The sequence below is a fragment of the Manis javanica genome, chromosome 7 (genome assembly GCF_040802235.1).
Source record: "Manis javanica isolate MJ-LG chromosome 7, MJ_LKY, whole genome shotgun sequence".
In the NCBI taxonomy this organism is placed as follows: Eukaryota; Metazoa; Chordata; class Mammalia; order Pholidota; family Manidae; genus Manis; species Manis javanica.
In genome coordinates this window covers 113,061,721-113,076,259 of record NC_133162.1, presented here as the reverse complement: position 1 = coordinate 113,076,259, position 14,539 = coordinate 113,061,721, and the positions used below count along the sequence as shown (strand labels likewise).

Here is a 14,539-nt window from a genome sequence, read left to right as displayed (position 1 = left end):
TTTTACATACTTATCCTTAAACTGTTTATCTGGCACATCGACAGGCAGCTGGTGGAACAAATAGGAAATCCTGGGAAGCACATTCATTTTTAAAGCGTTAATGTGCCCAATCCAAGAGACAGTAATGTGCTTCCATCCGTTAAGATCCCTTTTAATGTTTCGGATTGGAAGGCCATAATCTAAATGAAATGCATTCTCCAACCTGGAAGGTATTCCACATACTAAATATTTAATTGATTTCTCCATCAGGGGAAGATGAGCCTACACCATAAGCAGATCCTATCTATATCTAAGTGTCCGATTAATAGTGTCTCTAATTTAGGGTAGTTTAGGAGTTTACAACTTATAAAATGGCTATTTCTTCCACATTCTTTCCAAAGTACTAAGAGGATTGTGTCTGGATTAATTGCAAACAGCAGACAATCCTCTGTGCGTAATGAAAATTCAGTCAGTATCATCCTGCCATGCACCTATAATTTGAGATCTCATCTGAATATTTTTCACTAGGGGCTTCACATCCAAAGCAAATTGAAGTGGCAAAGGAGGAAAGTTCTAGTTGTTGCATCTTCCTATTAAAAAAGTTTAACAAGTCAAGTTCATTCCTGCTGATTTTTACTTAGTTGGGTCTTAGCTAACTGAGTGAGGAAGATAAATCAAGCTACTTGCAGATTTTCCTAATGGTGCAAAGTTTGGCACCCTGAGGACTGTAGAAATGTCTATTACTCCACTTGTAAAGAAGAGAAGTGGAACAAGACTGTGGGTGGCTAGATCCATATGAGTGATTTATTATCCCTGAATCCACTTAGTCATTTCCGGATAAGCACTTAAGTGCCAAAGTTTATGGTCATTTCCAGTTTAAGAAAAGAAAAGGGCACAGTTTAACACACCAAACAGACATGTTTGGAGAAATTGGCACTTTTTTTTCTGAGTGTACCAGCAAACTGTAAAGGTAAAGTTTACATTTACATGTAAAAGTACCACTGAACTTTACCTAAACATGCTTGCTTTTGATTTTATGAGGTCCTTTCAATTTCACTTGTTTTAGAAAAAAAAAACATGGGTGTTCTGATAAATTTTATTTTATGGTTTAAGAGATGAAACTAAAAACTTAAAAATTTAGTGTCATACCAGCTATGTATTTTTTTAAGGCTTAGTGTCCCTTTTCTGTGGCAATTTTTCTCTGTATTTTTTAAGAGCCCCTTTGTAGAGAGCTTAATTTTCATTCAAATACAAATTAGAATCAATTTTCTGGGGGAAAATAATCAGTATAGCTCGTGTTCTCCACAACAAAGACAATACAGTTGTAGACAGATTCTGGAAATTTAAATCCCTCAATGCTCTTTTGAGCAAGTCCAGGGAGATTTGAAGACTGACATTTTGTACTTTGCTATTCCCAAGAGGCATATGTATGATCATCTTTACTGAGGTTTGTTCCCATCCTTGCTGAATTAATATGCATTTTCGTTAACTAATCTTGAAACAACAGGAATAAAGTTTATCCAGGTCTTTTATACCTCAGAGAACAAAACAAATACTACAAATCTTTAGAGAGAAAGGATATACAAAAGGGCTTGAGGTGAATATTTCAAAGCAAATACTCTTTAAATGATGTGCAAATTATTTCAGCTCTTGAGCATGATTTATGAAAGGGGATTAGCCCACTGAAATAAGAACCAAGTTTAAACTGCTGAGTTTCAAAGTCAAAGATGAGAAGTCATTACAAGAAAAGGAAGGAGAAAGGCAATAATAATTTAGAGGAAGGATTTGTTTTAATTTTTCCATTAACTGACTCACCTTAAATTGCCACCAATTGTTGTTCTTAACTGCAGTAGAAAATATTGCATTTCTCCTCTAATTTTCTGTTAAGTTAAGAGTGTAATAACTAAGAAATGATACTGGAAATTAACGTTTCAGCAATAAGGTCTCTACTTGCCATGCAAAACATATGATCATAAATTATGTTAAAGAAAACCATTCAAGCTGTAAAAAGGAACTTCTAAGAGTCTTGGGTCAGAGAACAATTTTTCAATTCACAAGTCACATCTATAATAACACATCATGGTTCATTCTACTATTCCAACATGCTCTTCAAGTAATAGTTAAAAGCTCCTTCTAAGACTTAAGAAAATGATTGCTTTTATATAATTGTAAGGATTATTAAGTGAGCTCACTTCTTATGATTCCATAATGACCTGCTGTTCTGGAAGGTAAAGGAAATTTTAATAATCCTACTCACATGTGATTAATATCTAATGCTTCTTGACTAAAATTCTGGATTTTGTTCAATAAAAAGGAGTGAAGCAAAAATTCTGTGGGTTCTCGGCCAAACCCTTCCATGGAATCAGTTATGCCCAATTTGAAAATAAGGCATGGAACATCAATAACAAACCCAGGTACTGCCTAGAGGAAAAAAAAGATTAATTATTCTTATGTAATCTGTCTTGGGGGTAATAAAGCCCAAGTAAGTGAAGTGAATCTAGGTACTACCAAAATTCTGAAGAAACTCTTTCAATCTATCTCATTATTATCCAGCACATTTTTAAAAGACTAGATATTTAGGGTCAAATTTGTGAGGATGACTCTTAGAAAAAGACTATCATTTGCTCTTTTTAGTTCCCATTTCCTAGAAGAGACAAAGATGGACCTGAGGAAATGATGCCTTTATTTCTGAGACAGTCATTATCAGCTCTTCCTGGTGAGTAAAACCTCACACTACTGGAAGGATTAATCAGACTTGATTTTCAATCCAGCCTTTATTTTTTGATAACTAAATTATGAACCTCCTTTGGTTTTCTTTGCAATTTTTCCAAACAGCTTCCCTGAAGTGCAGGCTGGGGAGCCTTGATTATTTTGGCAGATACAACACATAAGCCTACTCTGTGAGTAAAACAGCCAAGCTGCGGCTCATTCAGAATTATGACGTCTAACCTGAAAGGCCAATGGGAAATGAATTCAAGTACTCCAAAACAACATAAGAAGAGAAGACATTCAAGCAATAAAATGCTGAAGAAAAGTGTCAAAAAGTAGGCTGTCTAGGATATTATATGTTCCCAGAAGAGGAGTCAACTGGAAAATAATGGGTAAATAGCATTCCAGATGGACTACACACATAAGAATATTCAGGGAATTCATGGATGACTTTCAGGGAGTTGTTTTGAGCTTTGGTTTCCTGGCTGTTTGTTTTGGTGAGGGAAGTTTATTCTTGGCTAAATTTTTGGTATTGTTGTTATTGTTTGGCTGAAGCTGTTGACTTCTTGACATGAGTTCATCACTTAGGTGTGTTACGGGCAAAAGTTACAAGGAAAATAGAAGTCTGGGTTCTCCATCTGCAATCGTGAGTTGAAAGGAGCTGATGAGATTAAATAAATATTTACTATCCAAAATCACTGTCATGGAATGCCCCATATGCTAACAAACTTATGAAGAGTTATTTTTACACAAAGAAAGCTGTTCTGAAAAAGTTGGTCTTGTCAAAGTCTCAAAGGCCACTTTCTGGCTTAGGACTTCCAAAAATATAATTAGAGAAATTGTTTTTGTCATATGGTAGTGTGCTTCTCAGACTTTAATGTGCATATGAATTACCTGTTAAAATGTGGATTCTGTTCAGTAGGTTTGGGATGGGGCTTGATTTGTATTTCCTAATAAATTTCCATGTAATATTGTTGCTGCTGGTCCATGGGCCACACTTTTAGTAACAAGAATCTAGTAGGATCTTGAAAGAATGAGAGACAGGATGCAAGTTCTGCTGGGCTCGTAGCATCCTGGTGTATTTCCCAAACCACAGCAGCACTGGGTATTTGGGAAATGCCAAGAATCCTTCCAATACCTGTCAAGAATACCTATCAATACCCCCTCAGAAATTTCTGGAATCTTTCCACTTCTTCATTCATGGCACCTAGTTTCAGACTGCATTGTGTTACTTGGTCCACTGTAATGGTTTTCTAATTCATCTTATCTCTGATCATTCAATCCTTTTGTGCTGTCTCTTTGCCATTCTCCACATTTCCACCAAAATTATTACTTCGACTATCAGGTCTGTTAATGTCTCCTCCTTGTATAAAAACCTATTACAAGGCTCCCATTACTTAGAGTATAAAATCCAAATTTCTTAGCATTCCATGCAAGACCCTTTGCCAATGTTCTCTGTTCATTTCCGACGTGATATCCAGTTGCTGCTCTAATGTTTTTGCACTCCAGGCTCACCAACCTATTGTTATTCTCCAAGCATTTTATGTTTTATAGTTCTTTCCTCCCTATCCTAATATGTATCCACTATCTTCTCTGCCATTCCTTTCTTCTCAGTCTGAAAAATGTGCAGAGTTTCAAAGCAACATTCAACTCAAGGTTCTTTTTTTCTCCCCTATATTGTCTTCCTTCCTTTCTCTGGCTCTCTGCCTCTGTCACCTACCTGTATTTTCCCACCACCTACCTGTGTTTTCAGGGATAGCTTTCCAAAAATACTACCTACATGAAAATCCTTCTCTCAGGGACTGCTTTTGGAGGGACTCAAATCAAAAGATTAGTGCCTCACATTCCCACCTTCGTCTTCATTCTTCATGCATAAAATTCATAATTGGTTTCTTCATCTCATTTGCCTATTCATTTACTCATTCACTCAGACAGTTATCATTGAACATCAGATGTTTCAGACTCTGTTGTAGGTAAACAGGAGGAGGAGGAGGAATCATCAGAAAGTCACGGTTTTTACTCCTAGGCACTTGCATTCTAACCTACTGGAGATCCTGGTTTCAGCAAATGATGAAAGCCTTGGTCGGCTAGGATTGTCTTACCCTGATATCAAAATTCCTTCTTTCATAAAGAGCAGACCTGGTGGGATCCAGGCATGCTTGTTGGCCTATCAGTATAGTGTGCTTTGGCAAGACCAGACATGCAGCATCTTTCATTTTACTCTTTATATGTGGCTGTGTATATTCATGTGGTTTTGGTATTTTTACTTTTGTGAAAACAAGTCATGTGTTATTACCAGATGTGTTATACTATTTGGCTAGATCCACATAGATATATACACATATGTATACACACACACTAATACATATTATGTCTAAAGATAATGCATATACATTACTAGGAGTAAAAACCATGACTTTTTACACTAATATATTAATACTATATACATATTCTATAGTATATAGTTCTATACATATGTGTACACACATATATAAAGCATGAAAATTAAAATCTTTCCTTGTTTTTAAGTGAAACTACATAACTCTCTGTCAAAATTCTACCATTGCATCATTCTGCCATTTTGAAAAGGCAATTGACACTTAGTGAAATTCACTCTCTAGGGATTGCCATGGAGCAGGCTCACACTCAGGAAGCGCAAAACTTAACATTCATTCCCCATAACACTCAGAATCTCTTAAGGAAACTAAAGGTAAAGGAATATAGGATGCAGAATCAATAGAATAATAAAGATATTTTAAAAATTAATATTTGGTAAATTATGCATTTGTTTAATCTTATATTGCCAAATGTTTAAATCAGTGGCAAAGTACATTCCTGCTATATTTCTACAGAGAGAAACTGACAGATTTCTAGTATACAAAAAGTTAAGATTATTTTACTCAGGGAACACTCAATGGGGCATCATTATATCTAATATTTGTATTATAAATCCATGAAGTTCTTGATATATTTTAGGTCTTGTATATGCATTATCTTTAGACATAATATGTATTATCTCCTTAGATCACATACATTTTTATATATTTATACTGTTCTATATTTAAATAAAAAGTACCCATTATATTTATCTGAAAAGCCAATTTCAGGACACTTAAGAAACTTGTCCAAATCTTAGAGCTAGTACATAACAGAGGTAAGAATTGTACTCAAATTTTCTGACTCTTAGACCCAAGTTTCTGACACAATCACATACAACCTTTGCAGAGGGTGCATACTACCCTTTTATAACTTTTGTGCTAAACTGGATTTTTTATAAATAAACAGACCTTAAAATGATTCTCAGAATTTTAAAAAATTGATCAAAATTACTATTGCTGGGTTGTTTTTTTTTTAGTACCTTACAGAGTTTCTCCTTTTTTCATTTGCATCCAATAGAGCCTTAAAAATTCTAATTAGAGCCCATGGAAGAGCCTTCAGGGTAAGTATGAAGCAGTATAATTCCCTCAAATAAAACTGGAAATCAGAATGCCTTATAAGAAAATGTTGAGGAGACAGTAGCTTTAAGCAAAAGGACGAAGATTTTTCCTTTTCACCTCCTCCAAGATCTTAGTTATCTTTATCCTTATCATATATTAAATCACTTATTTGTATATTATTTTACCAGACACAGTACATGTGACCTGCCTAAAATGTACCATTGCTTTGTGATTTACAGTCCTAAGAGAAAATTAAGAGAAACATTAAACAGTGACCTTAAAACACCAAACCACTACAAATAGTCAGGAGGAAATAATATATTATTGTTCCTAAGAAAGTTTCAGGAATCCCATCTTCATTTTTTGCACAGAATAAGTATGTTGACAATATTCATTTGGATATTCTCATTCATTAAGTAATTCAACACTGCACCTTTCTGAGTACTCTCAAATATCATCAAGCCATCTGCTAGTTGCAGATATAAAGGTAAATTAGAGTTCTTTTCAGACTCTGGCAATCTAGTGGATAGACAAATTGTAATTTGTGGCAATGCAATGACAGACATATGTGTTGACTATTACAGGGAAACCAAGGAGGATCACCTACTTACCCCAAAGTCTGGGAAAGTTTTCTGGAGGAAGTGTGACCTGAGCTGAGTCTTTAAAGGATATGAATCTAGCAAAAAGGCCTGACTTAAAGGTAAAAGTCATCATAGAGTCATAGAGTAGTGTGCATCAGGGATTATAAACAATATTTCCCTGCATCATAAAGCATGGGCCAGGGAGTGGTAGGGAAAAAACTGGAGAAGGGGACACAGGTCACAAAGAGTTTTCTTTTGAGGAATTTGGACTTGAGCCATTTCAATGAGGTAATTTGATTAGAGACTGTTATTAACTTTTGACTTCAATTTTGGAGGACACCATCTCTGATGGCACAATCCCCATCTTATATTTTCTATTTGCCCATTACATCTCCTATATTGCCTTTGTTTTTTTAGGCCAATTGATTTCTTTTCAAAAAGGATTTATTTCTATTAGAGAAATTGGGTAGCAGGACTATTTAGCTTTACCTTCTATTTAAATAAAGGAAAATGAAGTGGCAGTCTGATTTACCTTTCCCACGTCATCTATTTCTTGAGGGAAGATAGGAGTGCTAATGTTATAGATCACACTTGATTGAATCTGGATAGAAACAGCTGGTATTTTGGGCATACATCTCATACTCTTGGGTGAAAGCAAGTAGTGATTTTCCTTACATGGATGAGGGCTTTATTATGAGTAATGAGAAATAAACATTCTTTCCAAGAAAATCTCATGGATTATGTGATTACAATTAATTTTTCTTTTTCCTAAGCCTACTATTAGAACTATTTGGGATACCCACATAAATACATTAAAAATCAAATTACTTTCTTTAAGTATTTTGAAGAAAAATAGCATTGATCCTACATTCCAGAACAAGACTAAAACAAATAAATCCTGTATACTGAAAGAGGTGATCATTTGCATTCAAGAGAATGTTTTCCTATGCACAGGGATTCACTGTAAGAATGCCTTACAAAGCACATTTAGCTAAGACACTTTAAACTTGACATGACAATAGTGAAAAATACTGTGGGCCTAACTTTACAAGGAAATGTTAATATATGCCCATTCTAAAGTCACAGAATAAAGAGAGGGAAACTTTCAGAGAAGATCAAAGAGCATTTTTTTTCATTGTTTACAACCACAGTAGTGTATTAATGATAACAAAATATTGCTTGAGAGTTAAAGCAAAGAGACCTCTAGATTTGGCCTATTATTGAAGGAAAGATGCCATTTGACCTAATGAAATCAGAAATTGATTAAATACAGTTCATCTAAGGGGAAATATGGTCATGGAGTTACTGCCAGGGTCAGAAGGAGATGGGGTGATCTAGTGCTTTGAGAGCTGATAGGGTTAGATGGACTTTCAGTGTAGCTGATGCTACAAGATACATGACAATGAACACCCACAGGTCTGAGGGCAAGATCAACTCCTTTGATGGGAAAGAAGAGATTAATGAGAACATTTCTCTGCTCAGCTTATAACTAAGTCCTTTTATCAAATGATTTATGGAAAACTGAATGTTTTGAAGAAACTGTAATCTGTGAGTCCCAGGGAAGTTGGGATTGCTATTAAGTATCTCGGGAACACGTCAGAACAATGGCTGTGGTCACACAGAGCATCAGTGAAGCCCTGGATCTTCATTAGTAATATTGTTTTGACAAAGTAATTCGGATTCCTTATTATCAAGCATATCTCTCATCTGTACTTTTTTCCTCATAATATTTAAATCTTGCAGCTGTAGCAACATAAATTTTCATTTACAACTTTTCATTTTTTCTTCACCAACTGTAATATTTTGAAATAAAAATGCCCTCAACTTGTGGAAAACAATCGAGAAGAGAATTGACATTCACTCTTCCTTAGTCTGTTTCATAACAATAGTAAAACAAAATAATATTTTTACTAACAGTTTGGATCAATAGTCTATTTTCCTCAGGTAGACATGGAATGAAACTGGTGCCAGGGTGGCAATATTGATTTTAGGAAAGAAAAAAAGAAAAAAAGAATACAACAATTGACCATCTTACCCAAATTGGAAACCTTCGTCCCTTTGATAATACCATAATCCTTATATTCTACACAAATATTATGATTCGTTTTGTTTTTTCCAGGTAAGAGCTTTTCTGTCTCTTCAGAACTAGATATAACTTATTTGTGCAGTTTTAATGTTTTCATTTTCTTGGCAGATGGCTTACTTATCTTATTATTTTCATGCATTGGCAAGATTAGGCTGTTTTATACAAAATTCTTAATATGAAGAAACTTTAAAATATGTATTTATGTGAGTCTCCAGAACAGGCTTCACAACATGTGCTTTAAACAATTGCTAATTACATATTTATCCAAAAAGCCAGATTACTTTTCCGTTTTGGACAGTAATAAACAACTTACAAATTTTCCTAATTGCATAGTTACCAGAAAGGTCACAATGGTCACAAGAAAAAAAACATATATTGGCTTTTGGAGAAAATAGGAAAGCAATGAGTTATCAATGTTTTATATTTAAAAAGGTCCCAATATAATTTGTATTAAAAAAATTTGATCTTTCCTTAAAATTTTTCAAGTCACAACTAGACAATAGGTATATTCTCTTACTGAATTATGAACATGAGCAATGCCTAATTGTGTGTGTGCTGCACTCCAGTTTTTAATTGTGACACTTTTCAAACATACAGAAAACAATTAGATTCATTAAATGTTCAAGTTGGGGACAAGGACAGACTTAATCATTATACATGTTTCTTACAAAGAATGTGGCCCTTGCTGCAGATTCACTTCCTGCCTGTGCTGCAAACGTTGTTTCCTCCTCAGTCCTTCATTCTCTCCTTCTCCCAACATTTCTTCTGGCTTGGAGGCTCTGCTTCTCTCCCTGCCACCATTGCGGATTTTCAGGGTCCAAGAGCCTCCTAGCAGGCACCATTCTGAGTATCCTAACTGCTTTGGAGGAGTGGGTGCCAGAGTAGGGAAGAGGAAAAGAGAAACTAGATGAAAGCAATGGGAAGTTTTGGCATCTCGGATCAGAGGTGCAATGAAACTCACAATGACTTGGTCCCTAGACACAACATTCTAAAATGACTGCAGGAAGTTCAAGTGTGCTTTTGTGGCTGGTTCATGGTTTCCTTACAAAAATGTGTTGAGGTCTAAGCAACGAGTTTGCACTTAGATTTTTGAGGACATAGTCTACAGACAGTTGTGGATGGCCAGTATTATAATTATTTAGATTAGGAGAGAAATTAACTGCCTTCTCTATCACACTTGTTTTCACTTGGCATGATCATGATTACTTTGCAGGCACAATTTTAAACAAAGATATCATTAAAGGTTCACAAGCATTTTCATTTTCTACATTGCGTAAATACTTCAATCCAATTTTTCCATTCCTATCTTTATCCCCCTGCCTTGTACATGCACTCTTAGTATACACATCACTTAGGGGCTATGGAATTGGGAAATCCATATCTAAATACTTTTAGGATTTTACCCCAAACACATCTGTCTTTCATCATAATTTAATCAAGACAGCTAAAAGGAAACCCACTTCCTTTTAGTTCTCTTATCTTGATTTATTTCTTTTAACATGTGCATTAGGAGGTGCTTATTTATAATGCTAAAAGTATTGACTTTATATTAAAGTTATCCAGTGTCTCCACACATGGATTTTACAGTTTAGCAATTGATTAGCATGAGATATCATACACCTGAAGCATAACCTAAATAAAAAATAATTTTAAAAAATTGAAAGTGCGGATGAGTGGAGTCAAGAATTTTAGTTGTGTGTCTTCAGGTATATCTGTTAGTGGGAAAGAATGAATACATGAATGAAAGAATGAATAAACTAGAGCTACATCTAAAGGAACAGTGAACTAAAGGAATAGATGCTGCATCCTTTGCATCAACTAGAACTTCTTAATGACCTGCTTTTCCTGGGCATAAAAGAATCAAGACTATCTCTTGGCTCCTTCCTACTGTTTCCTGGTGTGCTGCTCCCAGAAATGCCCTGGCTGCCATTTTCACCTGGGGAGTCGCCAGGGGAAAGACCAGCTGCTCATACTTAGATTTTTGCTGCATGACTCCCATATCTAATTCTGGCTCCTTTCCTCTATTTTCCCTTCATCATGGCGCGGTTGCCAAATATGCCCTGCCCCAGTCTTCCATCAGACACCACCCTTGGCTCCTGCCCTATTTTGGTGCCATCTGCTTGGGGACAGAGAGGATAACAATAAGAGCTCCTACTCACTGAGTGCCTGCTGTGAGCTAAGTATTTACATATCTTATTTCAAATTCTCATACAATCCAGTAAAGGCAATATTAGACCCATTTTTAAAAATCTAGAAAGTAAAGCTCAGAGAAGTTAAGAAACCCCTATGACATTATCTGATGCAAGATTTATATCTGAACCTTTCCTCTTTGCCATCAGTGGAAGACACTTCTTTTTCCTCAGAAAAATCTGTTAGCATTTTCTTTGATTGACTCTCCACTTTCCATTAACAGCCCTCTCTGGAGAGCTACTCTTCCCCTCTCATCCCATGCTGGGGTCCTGAATTTCCCACAGTGACTTGGCCCATACATTGAATTTTCTGGCTTCTTGTCTGTTAGACTCAACTGCTATCTTAAAATATCTGATTAGTACTTAATAGTGTTGGCAGGTTAGAATCATATTTTTAAAAGGAAAGTATACTTAAGCGCTTAACTTTCTGGATTCACTCTTTGAGAGTACGTATTATTTTTCCATGTTATACGGAGAAACTGGACAATGAAATGACCACCTGTTAGCTGCTAATGATGTTCACATGCCTTTAAAAAAGTAATTCTGGCTTTATCTGTCTACAATCTTGGCGACAAAACTCATGGGAACATCAAGGGCACAGGAAGCCAAAAGCAGCAAACTGATGATAAAGTTTGTGCTTAGACTACTAATAAGGAAGGAGATTGTGAATCTCTAATTCCACATAATTATTTAATCTCAAGAGGGTGACATAAACCTGATGCATGTTTTAAAAACCTAAGTTTGGGTGTTCAAATCTAGGACTGAGATCAGAGGGGTTTCATATAGCATATTACCTACTTGAAAAAAAAAATTTTAAAGCATCAAATATAAAATATGCCAATTGCTATTTCAAATGCACAGTCTGACTTGATACTGTGTGGGTGGGTCCATCATTACGCCTTTCAAATGAAAATGAATACATAAGAACTGAATGAACTTAACTCATGTCCTAGATGGATATGAACCAAATCCTACATTGCCAAAATTATATTAGCCCTAAAAAAAAGGCTTACAGCTATAAATATCCCCAAGATTAAGAAAAGAAGCATTTTCTAAAATTAGAATTAGCATGGAAGATTAAATGACCCTTTTGTTTTAATATTGCAAAGTCTAAGGTAAGATGTGGTTTTTAATTCTTTTGCTAATATGTTTTTGGAGCCCTATTTAAGTTTACTGATTTCTGTGGATCTTATTTTTAATGTAATATATCCATCCACATTCCAGGTTAATATCAACTAAGTTTACTTTTTATTTGTCCACTTCACTTCAGTGTAATGGTTACAAAGCACAGGCTCTAATAGCAGATGGCTCGGGATTGAAACTTGTCTCCATAACTTGTCTTTGTATAAATTGCCTTAATTCTCTGTGACTCAGTTTCCTCATCTATAAATTATGGTTAATAATAGTACCTACTTCACTGGGCAATTAAGACAATTAAATAAGTCAGTATAGGATAAGTATTTAGAACAATGTGTGGTGAACAGGAAGTGTGCAATATTTGCTAGCTATCACTGTTTTTTAAATGCAAAGGGAAAGGTGTACATGAACTCATTATGCAATTAAGTACATTTTGAAATGAATAGAATAAATCATGTCTCCTCCCTTGTCTTCAATAATTTTCTTTCCAATGAAAAATAAATTCTAAAAAGGAGGAATAGCTGGTGTTCTATCTGTAGGAAATTTCCCCCCCAGTGACATACTAAACCATTTCAAGCAAGTATTGCTGAACACAGAATCTATTTGCCTCAATGTTTCTCAAAAAAACTTTAACAAACCTTTACTGTCTCCCAAGCTTCAGGCTTTAGAGGAATGTCAAGCATCCTCCAAACCAGCAATTATATCTGAGATTCCAGAACTACTGATTATTGTTTCCTATATCTTTTTTATAAATGTTACAAAGTGTCTAAGTAATTAAAATAAACCATACACTCACAATTGAATTCTAATTCCAAAATCTTACCTTACATCTGAGCGCATATGAAGTAAATGGGAGATGACAACCAGGAATTAAAAGGAAACATTCAAATGATGTAACTCTAAACTGGACCATCATATGGAAAAATCTTTTCAAATGGCATTGCAGCTCTCCACAAATCACTTTATTTACAAAGTACCATGCAGTTCAAGATGTTAACATTGATCCTTTTAAACTCCTTAACACAACTGGCTAACTAAATAGGTATCTAGCAGTTGATGAAATTCCAGTATGGTTCTTTGAACAATACCTTAATTTTAAAACTCAAAGTCATCATTTACAGATTCTTAGGATCCTAATAATTTCACTTTGGAAGATATGTTATCACATATAAATAGCTTTCTTCTTCCTTGTCATATATGGATGAGTGTGCATTTATGTTTATACACATACACACACGCGCTTCTCTAATGAAAATATATATACACATATAGTCATCTATCATATGCACTTATGTACATGTGTAGGTATTCTATTAGCCACCCTTCTCTACTTATCTTATTCTTCTTAAATTGAAAAAGCTAGAATGTAACTACTCTGATCTTTGGTCAGAGGGAAATGGCAAAAAAAAAAAAAGGTGATTCAGTAGATTGAGGGTAGTAGCTCGGTAAATGTTTCAGGAAAGATACTGAAATTTTTGAGATAATGGGAAACCCATTTTGATTTTAGAAATATCTACTTGGTCTTTCAGGAGGCTGAAACTCACACCATGAGGTATGTGTGACACCTTTTAGTCACCCCCTTTTATTGAGGAAGAAGCAGGTTGGGAATGGTTAAGAGATCTGCTCAAGGCCACTGTCTAAGGGGCAAGACTCCTCATTTCTTTCAGATATTAAGACTAGATGTGACCTTGGAGAACATCTAATTCATTTCCCATATTTCTAAATCTTTCTGGTGGTCTGAAAGTGTGGAAAGTGACTTAGCCTGCTGGTTTAGTTGGGCTAACTGTGGTGGTCAGTCATACATTGTTTGATATATGGAAATCAGAGTGTCAGCATATGGAGGTTTGGAGAGGCTTGACATTTCCCACTCTCAGAATCAATCACCAATCTGAATGCCATGGCTGTTACTCAGAGATTCAGAGGTTTGCTGTAAGCAGAGACCATGAACTTGGAGCAATTATTTTCTCAAAAGGCATTACCAAAAACGACGTGAGCAAAGCACCCAGACTGCCCTCCAGTGTATGACTCCCCGGCCAGGAAACGGCTACGAATCTTCCGTAGTAGTATGAGTTTGGCTCAGATCTCATTTCCATGCATTCATATTTCATAAGCACTACATTTAGACAAAGTTAAAATGAGCAAGTAAAAAAATATATATATATACCAAAAATCAAAACTTACTTAAAGATTTTCTGTGCTCTGGTTTCTGTTCTTTTATATCACTATCATAGTGACTTAGTAATTCAGTACTGGAGGATCTCTGGATTTTGAATAATTCCAGGTTTCCTGATGGACTGCTTGAATCCTTTGGCTGGAAACAACAATCAGTTAGACAGAATTAATTTTACAAGGAGAAAAGTGTATGTCAAATAGGTTAGCAATCTATTTTGATGTTAGATTTAAAGGGAAGTCTGAAATGAG

At 35.3% G+C, this 14,539-nt stretch overlaps 1 protein-coding gene across 5 annotated transcripts in view; it reads right to left on the bottom strand.

The window, feature by feature from the left end:
• Nucleotides 1–14,539, bottom strand: part of ARHGAP15 (Rho GTPase activating protein 15) — a 598,478-nt gene that overhangs the window by 275,133 nt on the left and 308,806 nt on the right. For all 5 annotated transcript variants that reach the window (XM_037020776.2, XM_037020777.2, XM_037020774.2 and 2 more), the window contains one exon: nt 14,300–14,429. In XM_037020776.2, the coding sequence (XP_036876671.2) occupies nt 14,300–14,429 (130 nt within the window). The remainder of the gene's footprint in view (nt 1–14,299; nt 14,430–14,539) is intronic.